Below are 22,864 nucleotides of genomic sequence, written 5' to 3'. Positions count from 1 at the left end.
CACACACACACACACACACACACACACACACACACACACACACACACACACACACACACACACACACACACACACACACACACACACAGACACACACAGACACAGACACAACCCCAAACTCCGCCCCTTCTACGCAGACACACGCTCACCGGTCTGACTATACAGCCCTCACCCTGCCCACTTCTCCCTCAGTACAAGTCTGACTTCAGCAGGGAGCACACTGCACTCTTGGATTACACTCATCCATCACAGAAGGAGTAATTTGTCTACAGAGCAGCGCAAAGCACCGCAGAACCACGGCAGCATGGGGAGCAGCATGTCATGTGTCCCCCAGCACAACTTCAGATTCTCCGGCAAAACTTTCATACGCAGAAACAGGTAGGAACAATCCAACTTGCCCAGGTATTCTTACTGTACTCGTGTCAGTGTGTTCAGCCTACACAGAGCACATGTCATGCCCTTGACTGCCATTTGTTATTTTAGACTCTGCATTTCAGCTGGAAGGAATTCTTGGTATTTCTCAGGGTTTGAGCAGTGAGGTTAAACAGAGGTTGTGAATTTTGTGAGGCCAGGGTTGGGATAGTGTGGTACAGCAGGATAGTCCGGGAGTCATCGTGCCTGAGTGGTGCCCGTCTGGCCAACGGTGTCAATGATCCAGTTACCATTTGCCTCCTCTTTGCATCTCTCTGAAGATGATCTGCCAGCTGTCAGTGAATCTGGTTTCCCTCCAGAATCAGGGCCTGACCCCCATTCATTATTATTATCACATGTGGGCAGTTATAGTTATTAAATGATAGGATCTGGTCTATGACACTTGATATTATGAATTACTAGCTTGTAGTGCTCTAAGCTGAGGGCATTGAACATGAATACAGGAAATAACTGACATAAATGGGTTATACTTGCTTTTCTATCTGGTTTTCTTTAATCCTTTAAGATTAGTTGCCTGGGCATGTTACACTTGGTACAGCCCACTCTGCTGGACCACCACATCTGAATCTAATTAGCCTCTGCTGCAGTCTTCTGCTGTGTGCTGTGTGATGATTCAGGGTCTGGTTTTGTGAAACGTGCCATGATTTTGTGAAACGTGCCATGATTTTCAAATTTAAAAAAAAGTTTGGTTTTCAAAAACACTAGGTTTTTGGAAACCAGCGGCTCACACTTGAACACCTTCCAAGTTGGATCGATGGTTCAGCATGAACAATGCATTCAGTGTTCTTGTTTCCTGTGCACCCTACTACCTTTTTGTGTTGATGAACCAGGCCAGGCTCAGGTATTCCCCTCAGAGGAGGGGAGTGAGTGGCATTGAATACCACAGCAGTGACTTGGAGAATGTTGGGCAAATCCACTACCTGTCTATTATCTACATTCCTCTTTCACTTTGCAACTTCAGGTTGCTTCCGTGTCCATGTTATCCGTGTTTTTTTTCTGTGCATGAACAAAATTTAAACAGGGATGTAGTGGAGCAATATCACTCACTAAATGCTAATCGGTGATTGATGCTGGACATGGACTTCCTGATTAGACAGACCTTGATTCCCACCATGAAAACAAAAGCCTGCGCTGTTGCACTGACACTGGCACACACATGTGCAGATAAGCAGATAAACCACGAGTTGAGATTGTAAAAGCAGGCCCCAGGTCTTATCATTGCAGTGAGGGAGCTTCCTCATAAAGATGTGACACTAATGGTAACAGATGAGGGTCATGCAAAACAAAGAGGGGCATTGAATGCTGATTTTCCTATGCATATCCTCGCTATCAGAAACACAAGATCTGATTGTTCTTATCATTTAAATGGCTGGCATTGATGGGCCAAGGACAAAGAAAGGGCCACTGGTTAATTTATATGACATGACACAAAAACCATGATTCAAAGTCATTAATCTGCTGTGAAAATTGAACTCTGTTAGTGTGACTCAATGTGACTTGATTAGAACTGTGATCTAAAAAGTGGAAAAAACAGAGAAACAAGTTACTGACACTGAATTTGAAATGCAAAACAGTGGAGCAAAGACTGTTGTATTTAGGTCAAGTCTCCATCTGACAACAGCAGATGACAGTGAACTCCCATAAACAGGAAATGGTCCTTGTTGACACTGAAGTTGAAAAGTTAACTAAACAGCAAACATGGAGTAGATGGTAAACTTTGGAGACTAAGTGGTAACACAGTTTTCTTTTCTCTTGAGCAGCAGCCGCCTGTTTCGCAAAAAGAATCCCCAAGAGGGACAGGAGAAGTCCAACAGCATCATCAATATCCTGTGCACTGTCACCCCCAGGAAGGTAAGAACCTCCATCAGCGCGTATGAGATGGTGTAAACATGGAAGTCAATCATCTGCATACCAAACAAAACTGCTCTGCTCTAAATGTCGACTTGCATGTGATTTGATTTTTTCAATGCCGTCTCTCTGACTGATTTTAACAGGTTTCTAACTGGTTTATTTACGTCTTCACTAACATTATGACTGGTTGCAGGAAATGTCCTCTAAAGATCTGCAGACAATAGAGAACATCAAATGGGATCCTCCGTTTCCTTATGACCCGGCCAGTGGCTGGAAGAAGAGCAGCATCAATGTGAAGAATTATGGAAGGATGATTCACAGCTCCAAAGTTCGTTTTCGCTTCCTCCACTGCCAGGTGAGGGGAAGAAAATAACTGTTTAATGAGTGTGTTGAAACATCAGGAAAGCAACTACAAAAGAAAACAAAACTAATGCTGCACAATCCTCATCGTGATTAACGAGGTCATAAACAATGAGCAAGCCTCTGATGACACATCATGCCAGTCACCTGTGTGAACCCTGTGAGTGTCAAAACCAAAAAACGCACGTGGAGAGCAACAGGATGTACGGCCAGCAGGCGCACTGAAACTCGCTGCTGGCATTGACGTGGTGGCTGGCTGTGATTAATCCAATCAGTTTTCCACAAAGCAGACCACAGCCTGTGTTTGGACATGCTCACTTCTGCTGCTGTTGTGAAACATCTCCAAGAGAAAACCTCAGGGTAGAGAGAGTTCCTCTGATCCCAGGGACTGATAGAGGACATGCCGGCTCCTCACTGTGGGAACCGCAATTTATCAGAGCTGTGACACAACAACTCTGTCAAAAAGTGGGAAGAAAAGATTGATTGAGGGGGTTGGCGTCATGATCCGAAAGAACACAGTGTATAAAACAGAGAATAATACAGCAAAGGAAACATGTATTGCCTAAGTGTTGACATAGAAAGCCATATGTGAGCCATTGCAGAAAGAGAGGATTGCAACAACCTTATTGTTTGTGGTAGCGAGGCTTTAATTGCTGTAAAACATGACTCTTTCCTCACGTGAGACCAACATCAGAGAAAACATTAGTGTACAGCATCGGCCTCCAGACATGTGCCTATGTGCAAGGTTTCATTTCATCAACACTGAACCAGCTGATCTTAGCTGTTAGTTTTCTAATTAGGGCGACAATCTGTGAAATCAGCTGCTGTTTCTGTTTTAAAACTTGCTCACATCGAATGCAAATTTTGATAGCAAGCTCTTCATTCTCACAGATGTGACATTTTATCACTTCACTAATTGTCTCTGCAGGACGTACATGACTGCTACCTGGATCTCTTCCAGACACACCTTCATTTTGTCTCCAACAACACAACCGGACTGACATACCAGGTGAGTTTTTTTTGGGAGGTTGTTTCTTCTCTTTTAATATCTTCCTTCAAATCCATGAATCCTTAGTATCAACTATTATTCTCAGGATTGATTTGTATACTTCTGATATTTCTGAGGCAGAGTTTTATGTTACGTCGTCATACTTTTTGACATGCGTACCCTGTCAACCGGCAGTGTGTTGGTAAACAGAAAGTATGATTATGTTTCTCTGCCACTCATAAAGCATGAGCAGCCGTTAATCATCATTTTACTGTGTCTGTGACGAGCTTACCTCAGCACATCAGCTTCTGTATGCAGCATTTGTTAGAGTTAGATGACGGCAAATGCAAGGCAGACATGGATATGTCCTCGGGTTACAAGGCTTACCTCAGTGTCATGGTGATTCTTTTTTTTTGTTACGATTTAGAGCTGAACAGTTGGCTCAAATAGAGCACAACAGCAGGGGAAACGTTGCAGAGAATGCTTTTGGTGAGGGAATGAGAGAATGTTTTTGTCTACAGAAGCATGACTGAACTTTTTCTTGTTTTGTGCTCAGGGAACTCTTCCGTTGAAAGAACTCACCATCTGTAACCTGCAACAGAACTGCAACCACAGTCAACCCCAGGAATTCGCCTTTCAAATAAACGGTAAGTTCGACTTCAGTAGAAAGGACAGTGGTTGTTGGTATCGAGCCCTGGAACGTCAGAATCGTCTGCTTTGAGTTTTATTGGTTTGTGCTGAATTTAGTTAATTAATCACTCGGACTGGAACTGACTAATCCAGCAGGATGTCTACAAGTCAGTGACTTCAAAACTTCAAAAAAGGAAGATGGAGGATGAACTACACCTGGACTGAGAGTCTTATTTTTTGGCTCATTATTTGTGTCTTTTCCTCTGCTGGTGGTCTGCTATGGACCAAAGTAAAAATTCACCTCACTTAAAACCCAGCAAGAAATCACACGCTATTTTCAAGCTGCAGCATTTCCTATGTTGTCACATTCCAGTGATTCAAAGGTGCCGCGACCCTCTTCACCTCCACTCAACCCCAAGACTAACTAGAGCTGGGCCCCCTTCACCCTTGGTCAGGGGGCCAAACCGGCCTTAAAGACCCCGCTTGTTAGACAACAGGTGCACTTCAGTCGGCCCAGCTGTCGTGCAGAAAAGCCCAGCTACCGCTCTTAGACTTGTCGCTGCATATAATCTATGGCACATTCCAAAAACTGCTCAGGTTAATAACTGGTAGAAATGTCACTTAGCTTTTGATCTCTGAATGGACTTGATGCTGTCGGGACTAGAGGGCTTTGGTCCTTGCCTGGGAAATAATAAAATCACTCAAGTCAGGGATAAATGTAAAATGATTGAATTAAAAAAAAAAAACTGGTGAAACATCAATCCCAGTCATGAAGAGTATATGGTTTCTGTGTTTATATTTCTTTATCATTACCATCTTACTGAAATCTGAAACATCTCCGCTGTCACAATATTGACACATTGGTGTTGCGCTCTCATCTCATGATTTTCCCAGATCAAGCTTGTTATTGTGTGGTATTGTATTTAAGTTGTTTTGATTGTTCGGTTGGAATTTTATTTACTTTACGGGATGCATCACTGACAGGAAACATGTAGAGGCAGCATGACGAAATTCTGAGTCAAGTGAGAGATCCCATTTAGCGATTTGCTCTGTGGGACCTGAGTCTTCGTCTCACTGGGCTGAAAATATGAATCAGCTTCAATGGAAAGTATAGGTAAGTTAGTGGGCGATTGACTCACAAATGCAGCACAAGAGGGTCTGTGAAAATCCCTTTCAGGTTTTACACAGTTAGAATTAATGTTGCTGTGAAAGTAAGATAATGAGAGTTGATTACTTTTAACGACAGTTAATGACCTCTGTAAACTGACTGAAAGTTAGAATGAGACAAAGCCTGAGTATGAGCTTCCAGTCCCAAGAGTTTTCACTTCACTCGACTTGCTTGAAATGTGGAAGTTTTCAAGGGAGTGCTACGGTCAAGGTCTACAATTACGAGCCGGAATGAAGAGAAGGTGGAACAGATGAGTCCAGAGTAGCTGCTTAAGGAGCAGTCAGTGGTCCATGGTTCCAGACAATTACAGCACAAAGCCATGGGGCAGGAATGAAATCTTTGCTGGTTATCTCTGGTATGTGTGGGACTGATAGATAGAGGGAGATTCCAGCTCTTTTCATCCCAAGCCCTGTTCATTCCTCCTGAGTAAACAGCACGAGGGAGGGGGAGTCTGCTATGATTTTTAAATGCCAAACGAAGCAGGTCACCGGGGATCTTCTGCAGTAGGTCTTATAGGTGGTGTACTGTCTTGTGTTAACATTTATTGTTCTATTGCATAACTTGTTCTAAACAGCCCAGGAAGCCGAGTGTGAACTCCATCAATGATTCACCACCATGGCAGAAAGCTTTCTGAAAAAAAGGAAGAGAAGCCCGGGTGATACTTTCCTTTTTTGACCTTGTGACCTTTGCACTCTGCAGGTGTCAGCCTTAACCCCATCATCGTCTACTGTGCCAACCAAGAAGAAATGGACCTATGGTTTGGCCTGCTCAAAGAAAACATTGAGGCAAATGGAGGCACCGCAACTCTACAACAAAACTACACCAGAGTGAAAGTAAGTTCAATAACACTTTTTTGATGCCACCTCGCTCCAGATAGCCTATGTAACATTACATCAGGCTGCATGAAACCGGCTCTTGTGCTGCAACGAGGACTAACATCCTTTTTTTTCAAATCCAAACAAGCACACGAGTGTGGTCATCTCTTAATCCACCTGGTGGATTAGCCAAGAAAAACCTTTGGCTTGAACCACTTCTGTTAAAACAGGATGTGTGTGAGCGTGTAGATTTGGTGAGTCAAGTAGGTCACCGCTGGCTCTCCCTGAGGCCTGGATACTAGGGAGCGGCCTTGACCACATCACAGCCGATATCAAACTAACCCTCACATCTGCATGGGTTTAAAGTGCTGACTACACACCCACAGGCAGGGAAATATCCGATGATACACATTAACCTAAATGTGTCATGGCAGAACAAAATAACTGAACTGATGATGCTTTTATAAGCTTTAGCTTAGAAGCCTTACCAATGAACAAACATGAGTGACACTGCAAGAAAAAAACCCCCAAATCAACACGTTTAAGCTTCAGGGCAGAGCTCTGTTCATATTTACTCTGCTGATGATTGTGTCTGACCTCTGTCATCCCGTCTGCCTCCTCTAGCTAAACCAGGACGAGTCTCCCGAGGGCAGAGAGGAGCTGAGGAACTCCATCAACAAAGAGCACATCTATGAGTGGGAAGGCTCTCAGCGAGACAGCCTGGGCCCCATCACCTATGTCACTAAAGTGCGACTGCAGCACCTCCCCTGTCAGGTACGACATGACCGATGCTTATTAAGAGTGAATCACTTATTTCACACAGACGTAAAACACACTGTACATCTGAAATGTACAGTACAGCAGACTGTAATCCATGATACACATGTGATTTCAAACTCTGGGAATTTTTCACATGATAAATGTAAGCAGCATGACATCAGCCCTAATCCAGGTGACTCACATAGTTCTTAAATTGCACAACACACACATTACCTCGACACAATGTAAAGAGTGAGTGAGATGGGTGGAGTCCATACTTTGGCTAATGGCAGCTCCACTGCAGATAGAACTCTATTGTCTTTATTTTCCTGTCGAGGTGTAAGACAGTGTCTGACACCTGCACTCCTTGCTAACCAGATCAGACATGAGCAGCGAAATAAAAAGCTTCACGCACCACACAATAAACACAGTAGTCATGACACAGCTTGTATGGTTATCTGTCATTAATTCTTTGTGGGAAATAACGGCAGCCCTATTGAAGTGTGTGAGATTTAGGGCCTGGGTGTGTGTGAGAGGCATTTGCCTGGCTCACAGTGACTCAACTCACCTCACAGCTGGAATGTCAGCTGTCTGTCCGGACACACCCTCCGAGAGGGAGAAGAAACATAAACTCTTCCCTCTCTGCCGCACCTTTAAATGCCCAACTAACTGGTTGGGCTGAACATCTCCCTGGGATTTAAACTGTGCCTCTCAACAGAGTATTAAAGCATAACGCTGCTGTTTTTTTTAAATGTTCGCACCTGGTCTCATGGTTGCCTCTGTGCTTTGTATTATTCATAGTCTTGTCTTTACACAGGTGGAATGGCTTGCTGGAGTTGTCAGGGCTTATTTTCTCAGCTTCAGAAAAAAGTATTTGGTGCCATATCAAAACTTTCCAGAGACACAATTAAGCTTTAATTTGATTAACTCCAAGTTTCTCTTTGACTCCAGAATTTTCCTTCTACTTTGCGCTGGCAGGGAGAAACAGATGTCGACACAAGGGAATAATCCCTGGTGTTGCCTAAAAATCCTATGGTGCATCATTACCTTCCTATTTAGCTATTAACTGTTCTTACCTGTAAATGACACTAGTATTCTGCTAATGGATAAGAATGATTATATACTGTCCCATAATAACTACACACATGCATAAAGCTCACTTGCAGCTATAATCTTGTGTCCACAGGAACAGAATGACAGACTACTGGTGATGTACCCGGCGACACTGATCATCCTCTCGGAGGAGAATGACGGGCTCTTCTATAAGGTACCACTGATCACCTTTTACTCTTTCACTTATTCATATCCTGAGCTGCGTGCATGCAGTCCTTCCATTGTTTCTGTCAGAGAGTTGTGTTTAAGCGTCTTTATGATTACAGGGGAAACTGCCACTCAACATGATAACTGTGACCACACCCTGCCAAGATGTCAAGCCTAACACCTTTATGATTGAAGGTAATATATTCTGATTCAGTGAGCTGCTCTACTACACACTGTCATTCAAACAGACATGTGAAAGGGATTTTAATGTGTAAATTCTTATGCACGTTTTATGTAAAGTAGCCTTTTCCATGACGGCGCTGGCGTCACAGAGTGTAACTCTCCATGAATGAGCTGGTTTTATCCCCAGTGAATGACAATCTGACTATAGCACATTCCAGTGAGCGACTGGACCGAATGACAGGCTTTGTCCTCCCTCTCCTCTCTTCCCAGGGAAGCTGATCAACCCCATAGTGGTGTCGTGTCTGGATAGGGCCGTGTTCTGCGACTGGATCCAGCATTTCAAAGCTGCTGACGTGCCCGTTCTCAGCCCCCCACCCCCTGTGTATGACATCATCTACACCCCCACGCAAAGAGAGGTGAGGCCCGCCCTCCTTTTCACAGGCCAAAAACAATTACACTGTTCACAACTGCTGATGATCCATAACTATCGAGCAAGCTATCTCCACTTGGTTTGTGAAGCTGCGGGTGGGGTGAATTCAAGTATGAGGAAACATGATATAGGAGACAGACAACATGGCCCTGCCTCTTTTGTAAATTAACATTCAGCATGACTGTGAAATGATTTACCATTACTACATCTCCTAGTGCTTCTGAAGGCTAAAAAACACACAAGTTTGCAAGCTTTGCTGATTTGCTCTTGGTCAAATATTCTAATTTATATGATCATTTTGTGTACTATAATCTCCAGGCTCCACAGTTTGACAGGTGGAGTGGACACAGCCAAGGACAAACCGAGTCCCTAAAGTTCAGCCAGTCACCGAGTGGGCGAGGGTCCCACAACCTTCAGTTACCCATTCACGAAGACAACCCTCTCTCCCCAGGATACTCTGAACCCCTCTGTGTAAGTCAGCTATGTGCTACTTCTCAAGTTCAAGTATTCTTGGACTAATAACCTGAGTCAAACACCAACAGTACAATATTTGCACAGAAATAAATGTGGTAGGAGTTAGTTGCTAAAAAAAAAACCTTGTTTGTTTTGGTGGCGCTGAGCTGCAACACCTTTCTTTTACAAAGTTAATTATTAAGTGAGATCTAGAGACCAAATGACTCCTGTTGCGGTCACAGAGGCCTAAGTGAGGGCTTCCAGTAAAAATAAAAAAACCATAACAAAGTCAGTCATTTTTACCAATACAACATCTACCCATAAAAATAACTTTTGGATGTAGGGAAATATGAGACTCATAAAGGCTGATTCAGCAGAGAAAAGTTTGCTTGTTAGCTTCATACTGTCTAAGAGGTACCGAAACACTCTGCATTATCAGGACATTTGACCAAACTCCCCCAGGAGAGGAACTATGTGGGCTGACTGCCCATCAAATTAGTTTATAGTGGAGAGGGCTCAGTGCCCAGAAGACGTGTTGTTGTTCAGCTTTTTCTTTAAAAAACACTAAATGATACTGAAAACCAATGTTGTAGAGAGAAGAATCTGTTTATAATATTCCCTCTACTAGGACTCAGTGGTTACACTCCCTGATGCCAGCCATGTTGTAAAGCAACACCTCTTGGCTGACTTTTACCCCGGGTGTGTTTGTTGTCTCTACAGTACAGCTCCAGCCGTCCCTCCTCGACTGAGACTGCCCGCCTGGGCAGCAGGACCAACAGCGTGTCTTCCCACACCAGGCCTGAGCGTGACCTACGACCTTTGTCACTGCGCTACTCCTCACCCCAACGCAGTTCCTACCTCCAGCCTGCCGAGAGCTCGGTGCTGTCTCAGATCTACAGCACACCCTACTCTGCAGTGCACCGTGCCAGCCCACAGCGGCTGGAGAAAGCCCCGCTAGTCAAGGTAATTCAGTCTGGCGTCTAACTCGATAACCGAATATTCCCTTCGAGACTGTTGACTTATTTTACATGTCATGTGTGCAGTAACTAAAATAGACACACCAAGCAGTAGGCTGAGAGGGGTCATGATATATAACAAATTGGTGTTAACAAATGGGGTAATACTGGCCCTTGTGCAGAATTGAGGTTGACAGATCAATCTACGTGATGTTGAAAAGAATTAAATCTCTATTACAGTTCATAAACAAAACTAAGGTCACCAATCAGGAAACATATGTTTTAGGGGTATCCCTACATTATGGCAGTTAAGAGTGTAGTTTTAAACACAACACTGACAGCAGACTGCTGATTTCTGAGGGAACAGATTGTTATCACACCAGCACTGCTGCAGATCACAACTGGCCTTAGTCCAAAACCTCTACTTGGTAATCTGATCCTAAATCATAAAGTTAAGTGAGGATTATGTGAGTCTGAAGAGCGTGAGAAAGACAGACAGAGCGACAGAGACAGAGAGGGAACAAAAAATGTTTGCTCTCATCACCTGGTGTTTTAAACTAACTCCTGGATCTGTCTGTCTGAATCAGTCTAACAGCTGGAGCACACCTCAGACATCCCTGAACTACTCCCTGAACATCCCCCAGCGCCACTCAGATATGTGCGCCCCTCGACAACCCTTGTCACCCCTGTACGATGAGCCCTGCAGCCCCGAAATCTACTCCCTGGATGAGGCCAGGCCGCTGGTAAGTGGGTCAATGATACTGGATCCATAGGTTCAATTTACACCTGCGCAGCCTGTCTGATATCAAGCAGCGCGCACACACACACACACACACACACACACACACACACACACACACACACACAGTAAGTTAATAAAATACAACCAGTAATTATTATATTAGGTGGTCAGCATAATGAAGCTGATTAGCGAATGTGCATATACCTTTATACATGCAACATCTTTCACCTGCATATATAAACAAATTCCCACGCAAAAGTAAAGTTTATTTACAGTCTTTGGTCACAGTGGTAGACATGATTTTTTTGAGCATGTAAGTAATTTCTTTATAGTAAGATTTTTTCATTACTAAATCAAAATTTATAAATGATTAAATGATTTGTTTCTCTTTTCTTGTTCAAAGCAACAGAGCTGGCAAGAGCCAATTCATCAGCACCACCACCACCACCACCACCACCACCAGCAGCACCAGCAGGCCCCCGAGCTCCTGCCCTCCTCCTTCCAGCTCCGCACCCCTCCCATGGGCAGGCGCTACAGGAGAAGCCTGGTCCTGACCAACTCCCAGGGACAGGCTCTGGGCCTGGAGATGGAAAGTCCTCAAAGCCAAGCAGAGCAGAGGGCAGATGCTGTTTCTAGGCTAAAGCTGCTGCCTGTGCCCGGCCAAGTGCAAGAGCAGGTGAGAAACACAAAGACTCATCTCCCAGGACACTCCTGTTTCTGGAATTCTGTGGTACAAAGTGCAACGATGGAGCGCTGTATGGTAGCAGAACAAGTTTATATACTTGTTTATATACTTGTTCTGCAGGTGATATTTGAACAGGTGGCTCAGATGAAACAGTCTTTGATATTTTAGGAAATAGGAGAATATTTGTGTTAGTTGATCACAGGAAGTAACTTTCTTTTGTTTTCATATCTGCTGACAGATGCTTCTCCCATCGAGCTCTGCGAGGAACACCTCTCAAATGCCTTACGGTTACTCACCAGGTAAGAACGGAAGGCATGCAATCACAAACCTGATGAAACATTCTTCTATTTATGTACGTCTTTAGTGTGTGAGTGTGAGTGTGTTGACTGGACTCGGAGGTCAAGCATGTTCAACGGTTTATAATAAATCAGTATATGCGTCCAATCCGGACAAAAAATTGTTTTAATTAAAGACTTTTCATCATGTCAAACAAAAAAAGGAGGATGCTTGTTTTCATGGCTGGATAAAATGTATGTTTCTATTGAGAAACAATGGGCGCTCAGTCAAATCACAGCAAACACTGCAGCATCATATTTCCTCACACGCTTGAGTTATGAAAGTCAACACTGTCTGCTGCCACCAAGGACAGAGAACATTGCTCACACTACATTATATCTTAAATTAGACACTGCAGGCACTTTGGATTGATTGAACTCTTGGGTCTTTCAGACAGAAGGTTAAAGGCTGCAGGATTGAAAGTACAGGAAATGCAGAAATGTGCCAATGAAATGGAGCTTAGTGCAGCTCTAAATGCCATTTGTGCACATGTCCCATGTGGGGTAACCCAGTGTAAGAGAATACTGTTCCACAGACAGGATTTACTCCTGCCCTGTGATTGACAGCACACAACTGGGCTATACACATATCTACAGGCTCTTTTATCACACATGAAAACTAGACCAGAATTTACCTGCTGATTGCAGATTAATTTGCAACTGTGCAACAAATGATTTCATCTGGCAGGTTGCATGCTTCTATACTAGTAGAAAGTGAAGAATGAAGGTGGTGTAGTGTCACGTTACACTACCGGTTTTACAGTAAGATTATATGTTGAGACAAAGCCAATCACACCATTGGGACTATGTCCAAGTTTATTCAGTCAGGACGAGGTTTTGTCTTTCATTGTTTGGAACTAATAGCCTGGGAATCTTCTGTCGCTCCTATAGATCACCACTCGTACCTCGAACCCACAGAACCAGATGACCAGGAAATGGACTATGACAACATTTGGGAGTACGACTGTGATACTGGAATGATTCAGCCAACGTCTGGAATTTCGACACACTGGACAGGATTAGACTTCGGGGCCAGAGGCCTTGGTGCCATGGCAACCCAGCAGAGATGGTCATAAAACAAAACAATAGCCCGGCCACTCGTCTGGACGTGTGCAAACAACAGATCTCTATCAGAGGGATAATAAAAGCCAACTAGCACAGCCTGTGTTGCTACCGCTGCGCACAGTGTGAACCAACAGATCCCATGAACTGCATTGTTAGATGCTGGGTAGTCGAGCAGCGGAACAATGAGTGCAAGTATGAAGAGCAACGGGCTAAATCAAAACATTATTAAAGTGAGCAACAGACTTCAACTGTCTGTTTCATATGTAGCATTCAAGAGAGAAAACAACAAAGTGTACATACTGTGACGCTTTAATGTTATTTTTTAATGTATTTCATAAATGCACTAAAGGTTTCATGTTAGTGCAAGAACCTCCATTTTTTTAATGTATAAAGTATTTTCTAACATGCTGTCCAGTTTACTTGTTATGTTTTTGTTTCTACCTAAAGCTATAAAAAGCATTCCTTGTCATAGTAAAGGATGTATATTTTTGTAAATATTGTACATTTATTATTTTATTATGCTACATTGTCAAGGCACATAGATGTGGCTTTAAATGACTGCCTTAAAAGGTGCTATCACTATGTTACTGTCACTACAGCAGTGTACTGATATCTGTGTGGCTTCCTTTTTATCCATATTTGTTTGTGGTGTTTATTTATATTTGGAAATAAATGTAGAAATCAACACATTTACCTCTGTTTAGTCTTATTCTAACGATACTCTTACATCTGTTGTATGTAGAGTAAATACAGGATCTTGGCTGTTTTAAAGCAAACGAGATGTTGGCGATAAACCAAATGACTGTCAAGATTATATTTGGTCATGAAAAACTAATGAGATACAGTAGATGACAACAAACATGTCTTCACTCCCTTTCTGGGCCTTAAAAGCCAGTATATTTCTCCATGGGTGAATCAGTGATATTTTGAATTGCATGACCCAGTTTGAGATTTTTCCAAACTGCATAAAAATCCAATCAGCTGAGTGTTTGTGCTCTGAGAATACTCTAACAGCTTCTGTAGCTGTGCTCAACAGCAGGACACTTTATATTTTATGGCTCAACCTTGCCATCTGCTGGAGAAAAATATACATAACTCTTGAAGAAGTGTCTCCTCTGAATTCTGGCAATAATGTAGAATAAGCACATTATTATCAATTACCATGTTGAACTAGTTTGGGTCTATACTCCAGTTCTCAAGAAAAAAATCAATCATTGTAAGTTACTTGAAAACTGCAGCTCCCACAGCTGTTCCAGTTCAGGCTCTTAGATGAGCTTATGTCGCCCTCTAGTGTTTGAAAAGTTTCACTTTCAGGTCTGAGTTTCTGGAATAACAACAGACATGGTACAAGTCATAAATGCTGTTTACTGTAGTTGAACTGAAAGGCATCAACAGCTCACAGAGCAGCCCTTATGAAACAATACTGTACAACCATCTATAAATCATCTATCATTAAAATAAAATGCCCTTCATAAAATATATAATCCATACTGGCACAGAATACAGTCCCCTAAATTAATTACACAATTACAATTAAGGGTCTTTAAAATATTGCAACAGATGTGATCGCACTCATTTTGTAAAACATTTCCAATTATTGTTACAACACTTACGCTTTGGATAAAAGCATTCGCTACATAAAAGTAATTTGATGGTAACAAACATGCTCTAACAGCACCATTTTGAATTCTTTGAGTGCCTCAACTTAATCCATTTATCACATATCCATCTTACATCTCAACTTGGTACAGGTCTGAGTAAACCTGCTGCTAATCTTACTTTCTGAAACCTTATTTACAAACCTGTCTATGGCTTTCTGTCTGATAAATATACATGTCTCATCTTGCCTTGCAGACGCAAAACAAGTGTCGAAACCCTTTCCCTCCTTTTTCAGTGAAATTTAAGATTAATAAAGCAATTACAGTGCAAGTGTGTAGTGCAAACATGTAACAGCACATCAAAATGTGTCATATTCCTTTCAAGAACCTGCAGCGACTCACATCGGGTGTTCATGGAAAAACTGAGCATTTCAATTGTGACGCATATAACGCAGGGAGATCAGGACTCAGATGGGGTGGTGTCATGAAGTTTCTCCTCACTGGCTGCCGCCTCCATCTTGACGTACTTACGCAGGTATCGGATTGCTGACAGAGCACTTACATTCGCCAGCAGAACTGAGTGAAAATAAAATTCAAACAAAAAATGAGTCATCATTTTACTCATAAGACTTTGCTTACCCACATTGAATTTATCCGTTCATCTATAGTTCACTTTTCCTGCAGATACTTTTATTTCAGGTACTTTGTTGATTTTACTGATTTTACAGCCTGAGACTATGATTGAAGGTCAGAGTCCTTACAGTCCTTACAAAACAGATTTCAATCAAACGTAACACAAATGGAAATATAGTGAACGGATAAGCAACTACTTTGTACTATCAGTCTTTAGAAAAGTCTTCGGAAAAGCTACATGTGTAGGTGTTCTGTTATATTAAAGTATATTCATCCTACATAAAGATACGTACCAGCCTTCCAGGCATCGCCGACTTGTGGGTTTGCAGTCTTCAGTACCCATGAGGCAAATGCAATACAAACCAGACACATATCTGACTGTCTGAGAGGCAGGAGGGAGGCATCCAGTCCTTCAAAGATAGAAACAGAGGATTACGTTTTGAATCATTTAGATGTTCATACAAATACAATGCACAGGATGAAAGCAACCATCTACAGATCCACAGAGATGTCCAATGGGCGACCAGGGTCTTTATAAACAGCTGAGCACAAGCTCCCAATAATATGTGGGGACTTCCTGTTCTGTCACACTGTGACCCGGTCAAGTCCCAGCACTTGCACAGATTCCACTTCTGCAAATACAAGGCTACTTGATGCTAGTGACGTTTGACTCTAGTGGCCTTAAAAATAATCCTTTTAGATAAGTGCTGAACATTAGATGCCACATTAGGATGCTGTGAGTTATTACCTAAATTAAAGCTCAACTGAAGTTCAAGAAGAGGGATTTACATACACATAAGGACTCCATGAGATGAGGTAATTTCATTTCCCTTCACAACCAAACATAGATTAGATCACTGCACTGGCAGCTTAGAGGAGACACTCATTGAGTGAAGTCAAGTTATCACGTACAGCCATTCTTCTTGGCTTTCACCACTACGTGCAGTGCAGAGGATCCTCTGACAGCTGAGGTAAGGGAGTCCGACCCGGTCATGACTCTGACAGCTGACTGAGTAGATAACATATCTTACACTACAACTGTCCACATGTGAGGAAAACAAAAAGAGCTTAACTGAAGAGTTCCAATACTGTGGAAACCAGCTGTGAAATTTTATTTATTTATTTTTTTAAAAAGGTACCGTATTAAGTCCAATCATGATTTTGGTCTTATCATCATGCTCATGAAGAAAACCTGTAAAAAGCATTGCACACCTATAACAACGTCTGACTCGCAATGCAGCGGAACCAGCCTACTTTACCCACAATGCAACTCAATCGCCAACAGTTCTGATGAAGATTTGGATGCGTTATTCTAGTAGCAGCTAATGTAGCAGACAAAAGTCTTCACACACTTTTCTTTCACACATGCAGTCATACTCCCACCAGCTGTAAACAGGCTTTGATGTGTGAAATCTGTGTTCCCCTTTAATTGATTTTTGTATTTCAAATTTCAGTGATGATGCTGCACTTGTTTACATGGATTAACCTTTCCCCTTTATTCCATGAAATCTCTAGGAGTACAAACAGAAACTTTTAATTAGAAGATAGATGTGCTGATCTAAATCTGAATCAGGAGTCACCAAAGCACTCAAAATGGAAACTGTGTGAAAATACTTTATATTATATTAAATTATAATATGATTCTATTATAATATTTATATTAAATCCTTTTTTTCAACTCCCACTCATTTCACCACCGCACATTAATCCAGCAGAACAACAAACAGCAGATGGTAAAACCTAATTCTTATCTTTGTTGTGTTCATTGTGTGAAATTTGACTTACTTGGATTTGAAACAGCTGTCTGTAGGTCCTCATATCGGAAAGGCTGCTGTGCTTGTTGCATAAAGATCCTGTCCTCCAGGTGGTAGAGAAGTGGATCAGGAAACATCACATCTTGATTTCCCAGAGCATTGCTGGGATAAACCGTCCTTCGAAGGGATCTGCCACTTTGCCTCACAGGTACATGAGCCAGGGAGCTTGGGAGAGTCTTCTTCTGGACCGTAGATCCAGCCAAATTAATATTCCTGAAGGAGAGTGTTGTTTTCCAGAAAAAATTCTGTCTGAGGTCGCTATCCGTGAAGAAATTCTCATAAATGTCTGTAGAAATCTGAGATGCGCTTGTCTTACGGCTGAACCTGGTCACCACCCTAACAGGACTGCAGTTATCTTCTTCTTCTTCATCAGACTCAACAGAAGAATCATCAGTAGAAGAGGATGAGAAGAAATGGTCATAAGCCTCAGGGAACTGTAGATTTCTATTAGCTGAGCGAGAGTAGGAAAAGATAGGAACCATCTTGTCTTTGGCCTGATCTTCTGCTGTGATCAGAGGGCTGAAGAAGTTTTCTGTATCAAACTCAGAGAAAAAATGATCATATGTTTCAGGAACAGAATTTCCATCAGTGTAGAAAGTGGTTGTGTTATCTGGAGCTGATTGGCTGGGAATCGATTGTTTTCCACCAAAGAAGTACTGAAATATATCCATAACAGAGATTTTGTAGCTGTCTTTTAACGAGGAAGGGTCCATGTCTTTGTCTTGCTTAGAAATATGTTCATCAGAAAAATACTCTGCTTTTCCTGATTCTTCTTCATCTAAGGTTTGTAAAGTTTGGCTTTTCCATTTGGAGCTGAAAGACTGAGATTCCAGGGCATGTAGATTTTGCACACTTACATTTTTGGAAATCTTTCTCAGGCTGTTTCGAGAACTTCCAGAGAGGACTGGTGGAGAATTGTCACTCACGGGTGTCAAGGTCATACTCTCAGGGTAGATATCAGTAACATGGCTCACTGGGACGGGTTCACTCTCCCACATGACACCTCTTGAAGAAGAATCAACTGCCTTAAAACAACCTAGACTTGATTCTGCAGAACCAGGAACACTGGACATGTCCTCATTGGTTGGCTCCGGCTTGGACTCATCCAGTTGCGTAAAAAGGCCTGAATCAGTTGTAGCAAACATGCTGGTCTCCTCACTTTCCTGTAAAGGTGGCAGGGAGATGGGTGGAGGAGCTTTGCTCATTCGTAAATGCATAATGTCATTTATTGTCAGCTTCTCCATCTCACTCCAAAAAGAAGACATGGCAAACACTGAACGTTTTGAATCTGGTGCCGTTTTAGGTTTGCATTCAGCTCGGGATTCTGTGACAGCATCTTCTGCTCCGCCCAGTAAATCATATTTTGGTTCTGTTGAGTCATTTGATGCGGACTGGCTTTTGGGTTCAGATTTAGCTTCTCCTTCCTCATGTTTTGCCAAGATTAGTGGGTTTTTTTCACCACGTCTTCCAGACTCATTTTGACTTCCCGACAAGTCTGTGATATTTTCATTTGAGAGTGACCTGACAGATTCTGTGTCCAGAGTACAGCAGGATGATATTGATGTAAAATCTGAAGGATTTGTTATTGAGTCTTCAGACATGGACAGTTTGGTTTCTCTCTGACTGCCGCCTGTTGGATTCATTTCGTCAGATGGGCAGGGACTAGCCATTAATTGTGATGCTGCTAATTGAGCACTCCCAGCTGTTGCATCTGTATCTGATAAAATAACCTCCAGAGGATCTTCTGTTTTCTGTACTGTGTTATTTATATCTAAACTGGAGGGACTTTTAGAAAGATGCCTTTTATCAGGGGATGAATTGATACAATCTGATGTTAATTTACCACAGGTCACTTTGCTGGGAATCTCCTCTAAGAGTGGACAGGCTCTGGTTTGGAATTGTTGGGGTTTTGTGTTGAGGCCATAAGTCTTTTCCAGTGTAGAGCTATATTGGTCTGTGTCATGACAGTCAATTTCCAGCTGCTGTTGGGGCTCAGCCTCTCTTTGACACAGTGTGTGGTTGTCTCTGCCAGAATTTCCAGCGTCTGCAGCCAGGACTGACTTAGCAGTGGATAGTTTGTCATTTTGGCAGATGTCCATAGCGCGACCATTTGACTCTGCGCTTGATAAAATACTGTGAGTGATTGATTCGACCTCTGCTGTACAGCATTTTAGATTTTGTTCATTTTCACATCCAATGATAGACTGATTCATTTCATCAGACTGCTGGAGACTCTCTGCAAGAGTGTCCTTTCTGTCACTGTTTCCTGTGTTTCTGACCAGGTCTGATTCACCAGTTACAGTGGCACTAACTGAAACAGGCAAACAAGAATATTTGTTCAGTCCAGTTAATCCTTCTTTTTCTAATCCAGTGCATGGCTGTAAATTTGTTACCACATTACCACTGTTGTTTGCTGCTGACATTACACCACCATCAGTTTGACTCCATGGGGTTACTGACCTATCATGAGTTCCATTATTTTCAGCTGTGTTTGTTGCTTTACACCTTCCCTGTCTAACCATGCCCTCTGGTAAATATTGGTATTGACCATCACATGGAGGAACAGTGTGAGAAAGACCGTTTGCTTTTATCTCCTTATTAGATATCCTCACAGGGAGATTACTTGTACCTGAATATAAAGACACAACATTTTTTTGTGGTTCATTTAAATGAAATAAATTCACATCCTCAGATAAACTCGTTCCTCCTCTCCATGCATACCGATCGTCCTCCGAGTCACTCGGCTGAATCAAAACCTGCCTCTCATATCCATGCGCACTCTCAGCCGGCTCAAAGCTGAGTCGCCTCTTCTTCCTTCTCTTCCTTTTGACGGAGGCAGATGGGGACGATTCTTGGCTTGCTGATTTGTTTATGCATGTTGCGTCTAACTGTGAAACAGAAGGGTTTTGTTCTTCCCTCCATTTAATATTTGTCATCATGTATAGATTACTGGGTGAATTAGTGTTGCACTTATCACTGAAAGTTGATTGACTTGTCAGCAAATGTTCCTGCTCAACATCCTTCAGAGGTGAGCATATTTCCCCCTTCATCACTTCATCTTTGTGAGGTGGTGTTTCTGAGCTGACAACCCCGTCCAGTGAGTCATGAGATTGATGCTGCTGTGTTACCTCATTTACTCCGGTTTCTGTGCAGGCTTCCTCTCTGATGAATAACTCTGTTTCAGGGTAAGTTGATTTGTTAGTCTTGAGCACTGAGTTACTGGCTGCAGGTTCAGGGGAAACATTGGAACCAGGCTCAACTTTTTTCATTGTGTTTATGTTGCTGATGGTGTCGACAGGCCTCATGGTCTCTTTGCCAACTGCTGTTTCACCCCTGGCAGGCAGAGAGTTTAACTTGGGGATGTTTTTTGGCAAAGAGCTGCTGCTGGCTTGTTGCCCATCACTATACTGCTCCTCCTCCTGTATTGCCTCTCTGTTTTTTCCAGCTCTCACTTGGCTTGGCTCAGGAAACCTCTCAGCCTCTGTAAGATTTTTCAGCCTTTCAAAGAATATATTGACAGACTGCAGGTGTATGTCCTCCTCACTGCCTGAGAGGACGCTCTCCATTCCACTGACGCCGTCTTTGCTGAGGTAATCCTCCACAGGAGAGCCTTCACTGTCTTGGGGGCCGTCGATGGGGTGTTCGGCCTCTGAAAAGCCTGGTGTTAGATCGACTTTCTGAGCCCTCTTAAGAAGTAGGGACCCTGTATCATCGATGTCACTCATCCCCGAGTCATCCACTCCTGCTAATGAAGGAGGAAGCAGGTTACATTCCTCGCACTCCGCAAAGAAGCATTCCCAGTCACGGTCACAGATCTCCACACTGTATTCAAAGTCTTCCATTTTGACTTGAGGGGGGTGGGTGACAATATAACCTGGAAAATCAATCAAAAGAGGTAAAATATGAAAACAGTCACTGTTCAAAGTATTTGGATTTCTTACAGGTGATTTTAGCATCACCTTATCCTTCAAGGATAAACACCAATGAAACATAAATTACTAGCATGAATACTAAGCCCCCACCTGCCACAAGATACTAGACACTACTAAGACTAAATCAGCAGATGACGAAGGCATTCATGCAATTAAAAAAACACAAGCATGCTGATTTAAATGACCATAAGTTTAACAGCACATTAAAAAAATTAAATAAAATGCAACAATTTGTTAAAATATTTGTATATATTAATGTGATGTCATATAATATAATAATATCATTTATTAGAAATATCGTCATGGCAGTGAATGAAAACTATCCAGCAAGCTAAAACTAACATCGATATCACCAAAACAGGAAGCCTTAGTTATATCTGCATTTCTAGCTGTCTGCATATGTACATATACATCTGTTCATGTTCCCTACCTGTCAGGTTTCAGCTGTGATCCTGGTCTACGGGAGGTGAAGGTCTAGGAAGTCTGGAGTCTCAGCAGCACCATGCTCTATGTCCTCTGGTGGGCGTTCTTTTGCATGAGCACGCAACACTGCAGGCCCCATGATTTGATAAATATAGAGCGGTGCTTCTAATCACGTAATACACGCAGTGTTCTTACGGCAACCATCTCCAACAGAGGTATAATGTTTCAGAACTTTTAAATAGACTCTCCACTAGCAAGCTGCTTGACTGGTTACTAGGTTTTATTTTTCATTCTACTATTGTTTTATTTGATAAGTACTTGAAAAATCTATAATAACACTGGTCTATGTGAAATCTATGTTTGTTTTATGCCTTTATTTATCCATTCTATATCATGATATTTCATCAAATAAGTTATAAAGGATCTCAAAACCCCAGCAAAAGCCACAGTAGCGTCCCTGGCAGCTACTGGTGGCCAAACAACAGTCAGGCCCCCAGCACATATGGCAGTCATGTGGGGTGAGTGTGAGTCAGCTGATACCTCACTGATGTGACGTCATGGGGTGACAGCGGATCACAAATCATTCCAGACGCTGCAGGAGAGCCAGAAACATCTGGAGAAGACACTGGAGCTGCAACACATGAGACTCATGTGACTCATTTGGAGTCGTAAAACAGAAAAAACAGACAAAAGACTTCATGTCTACTTCATCTGAGAAAAATGAACATTGGTTCTGCCTTGTAGGAAGGCATACTTTTAAAATGGAATCAGAAGAACTAATCGATTTATTAATAGTTCAATTCTGTTTCCAGTATTACTTCACTTGGATGTTTGACCTTCATTGTGCAGAGAAATGTATGTGCAGAGTTTGACACTAGAAGGCCGTTTTCACAGTCATCTGCTTTAAGACCTGTTTAAGAGTTAAACATGTGTATGTACAAGCATGATTTTGTGACATGGAGGTCAGTGTGATGAGAAAACCTGAAGCCTACAGTGCACATACACTGAGAATGGACCTCACAGAGAAGTAGGAGATGTCTGGTCTAGCAGTTAAACCTTTCCTTTGAAATAAAAAATGTAAACATTTGGTCGATTTTTTTTCCATGAGGGAGATGGAACAGATTTTAAGAATTTTTTATGAGTTACCATATCAAACAAAAGAGGCAAATAAATATTCATAGCACTTAAAAATGTTTTTTTCTTAAAACGTGTCTGGTCTGGATCTTCAATAACCAATTTATTAAGGCGTTATGGATCAATAAGTGCAGCTTTTGCCAGATCATGAAAAATCAGTTTGACAGGTGTATGCGCTCCTCCAGTGTAACTCATTGAGGCTCACATGTTTCTGACTT

At 42.3% G+C, this 22,864-nt stretch overlaps 2 protein-coding genes across 2 annotated transcripts; one reads left to right on the top strand and one right to left on the bottom strand.

Moving 5' to 3' along the window:
- The first annotated feature begins 188 nt into the window (after positions 1 to 188).
- Positions 189 to 13,797, top strand: plekhn1 (pleckstrin homology domain containing, family N member 1). Its single transcript, XM_056385295.1, has 16 exons — positions 189 to 378; positions 2,193 to 2,283; positions 2,477 to 2,638; positions 3,572 to 3,652; positions 4,188 to 4,278; positions 6,129 to 6,262; positions 6,869 to 7,018; positions 8,190 to 8,270; positions 8,383 to 8,458; positions 8,717 to 8,862; positions 9,195 to 9,347; positions 10,050 to 10,292; positions 10,873 to 11,028; positions 11,431 to 11,703; positions 11,951 to 12,011; positions 12,939 to 13,797. Exons 1-16 carry the CDS (start codon positions 305 to 307, stop codon positions 13,121 to 13,123), a joined length of 2,157 nt encoding a protein of 718 aa, XP_056241270.1. The 5' UTR covers positions 189 to 304; the 3' UTR covers positions 13,124 to 13,797.
- Positions 13,798 to 14,457: 660 nt separating this feature from the next.
- On the bottom strand, positions 14,458 to 21,666 carry LOC130175032 (PPARGC1 and ESRR induced regulator, muscle 1). The gene is made up of 4 exons (XM_056385294.1): positions 21,520 to 21,666; positions 17,129 to 21,031; positions 15,637 to 15,753; positions 14,458 to 15,286 (listed from the first exon to the last, which is right to left on the bottom strand). Exons 2-4 carry the CDS (start codon positions 20,997 to 20,999, stop codon positions 15,171 to 15,173), a joined length of 4,104 nt encoding a protein of 1,367 aa, XP_056241269.1. The 5' UTR covers positions 21,000 to 21,031; positions 21,520 to 21,666; the 3' UTR covers positions 14,458 to 15,170.
- Between the last annotated feature and the right edge of the window lie 1,198 nt (positions 21,667 to 22,864).

Source organism: Seriola aureovittata, chromosome 9 (genome assembly GCF_021018895.1).
Source record: "Seriola aureovittata isolate HTS-2021-v1 ecotype China chromosome 9, ASM2101889v1, whole genome shotgun sequence".
Taxonomy (NCBI): domain Eukaryota; kingdom Metazoa; phylum Chordata; class Actinopteri; order Carangiformes; family Carangidae; genus Seriola; species Seriola aureovittata.
The sequence above is the reverse complement of the archived record's forward strand: the minus strand, read 5'-3'. Positions and strand labels throughout refer to the sequence as shown.

Bases quoted from the DNA above. Each gene is read 5' to 3' on its own strand.
- plekhn1 (XM_056385295.1), top strand. From the start codon at position 305: ATGGGGAGCAGCATGTCATGTGTCCCCCAGCACAACTTCAGATTCTCC. The intron at 2,284-2,476 runs GTAAGAACCTCC...GACTGGTTGCAG, and splicing joins GCACTGTCACCCCCAGGAAG to GAAATGTCCTCTAAAGATCT. The intron at 10,293-10,872 runs GTAATTCAGTCT...TGTCTGAATCAG, and splicing joins AGAAAGCCCCGCTAGTCAAG to TCTAACAGCTGGAGCACACC.
- LOC130175032 (XM_056385294.1), bottom strand. From the start codon at position 20,999: ATGGAAGACTTTGAATACAGTGTGGAGATCTGTGACCGTGACTGGGAA. The intron at 15,754-17,128 runs GTAAGTCAAATT...CTATCTTTGAAG, and splicing joins GACAGCTGTTTCAAATCCAA to GACTGGATGCCTCCCTCCTG. The intron at 15,287-15,636 runs GTACGTATCTTT...ATTTTCACTCAG, and splicing joins CGGCGATGCCTGGAAGGCTG to TTCTGCTGGCGAATGTAAGT.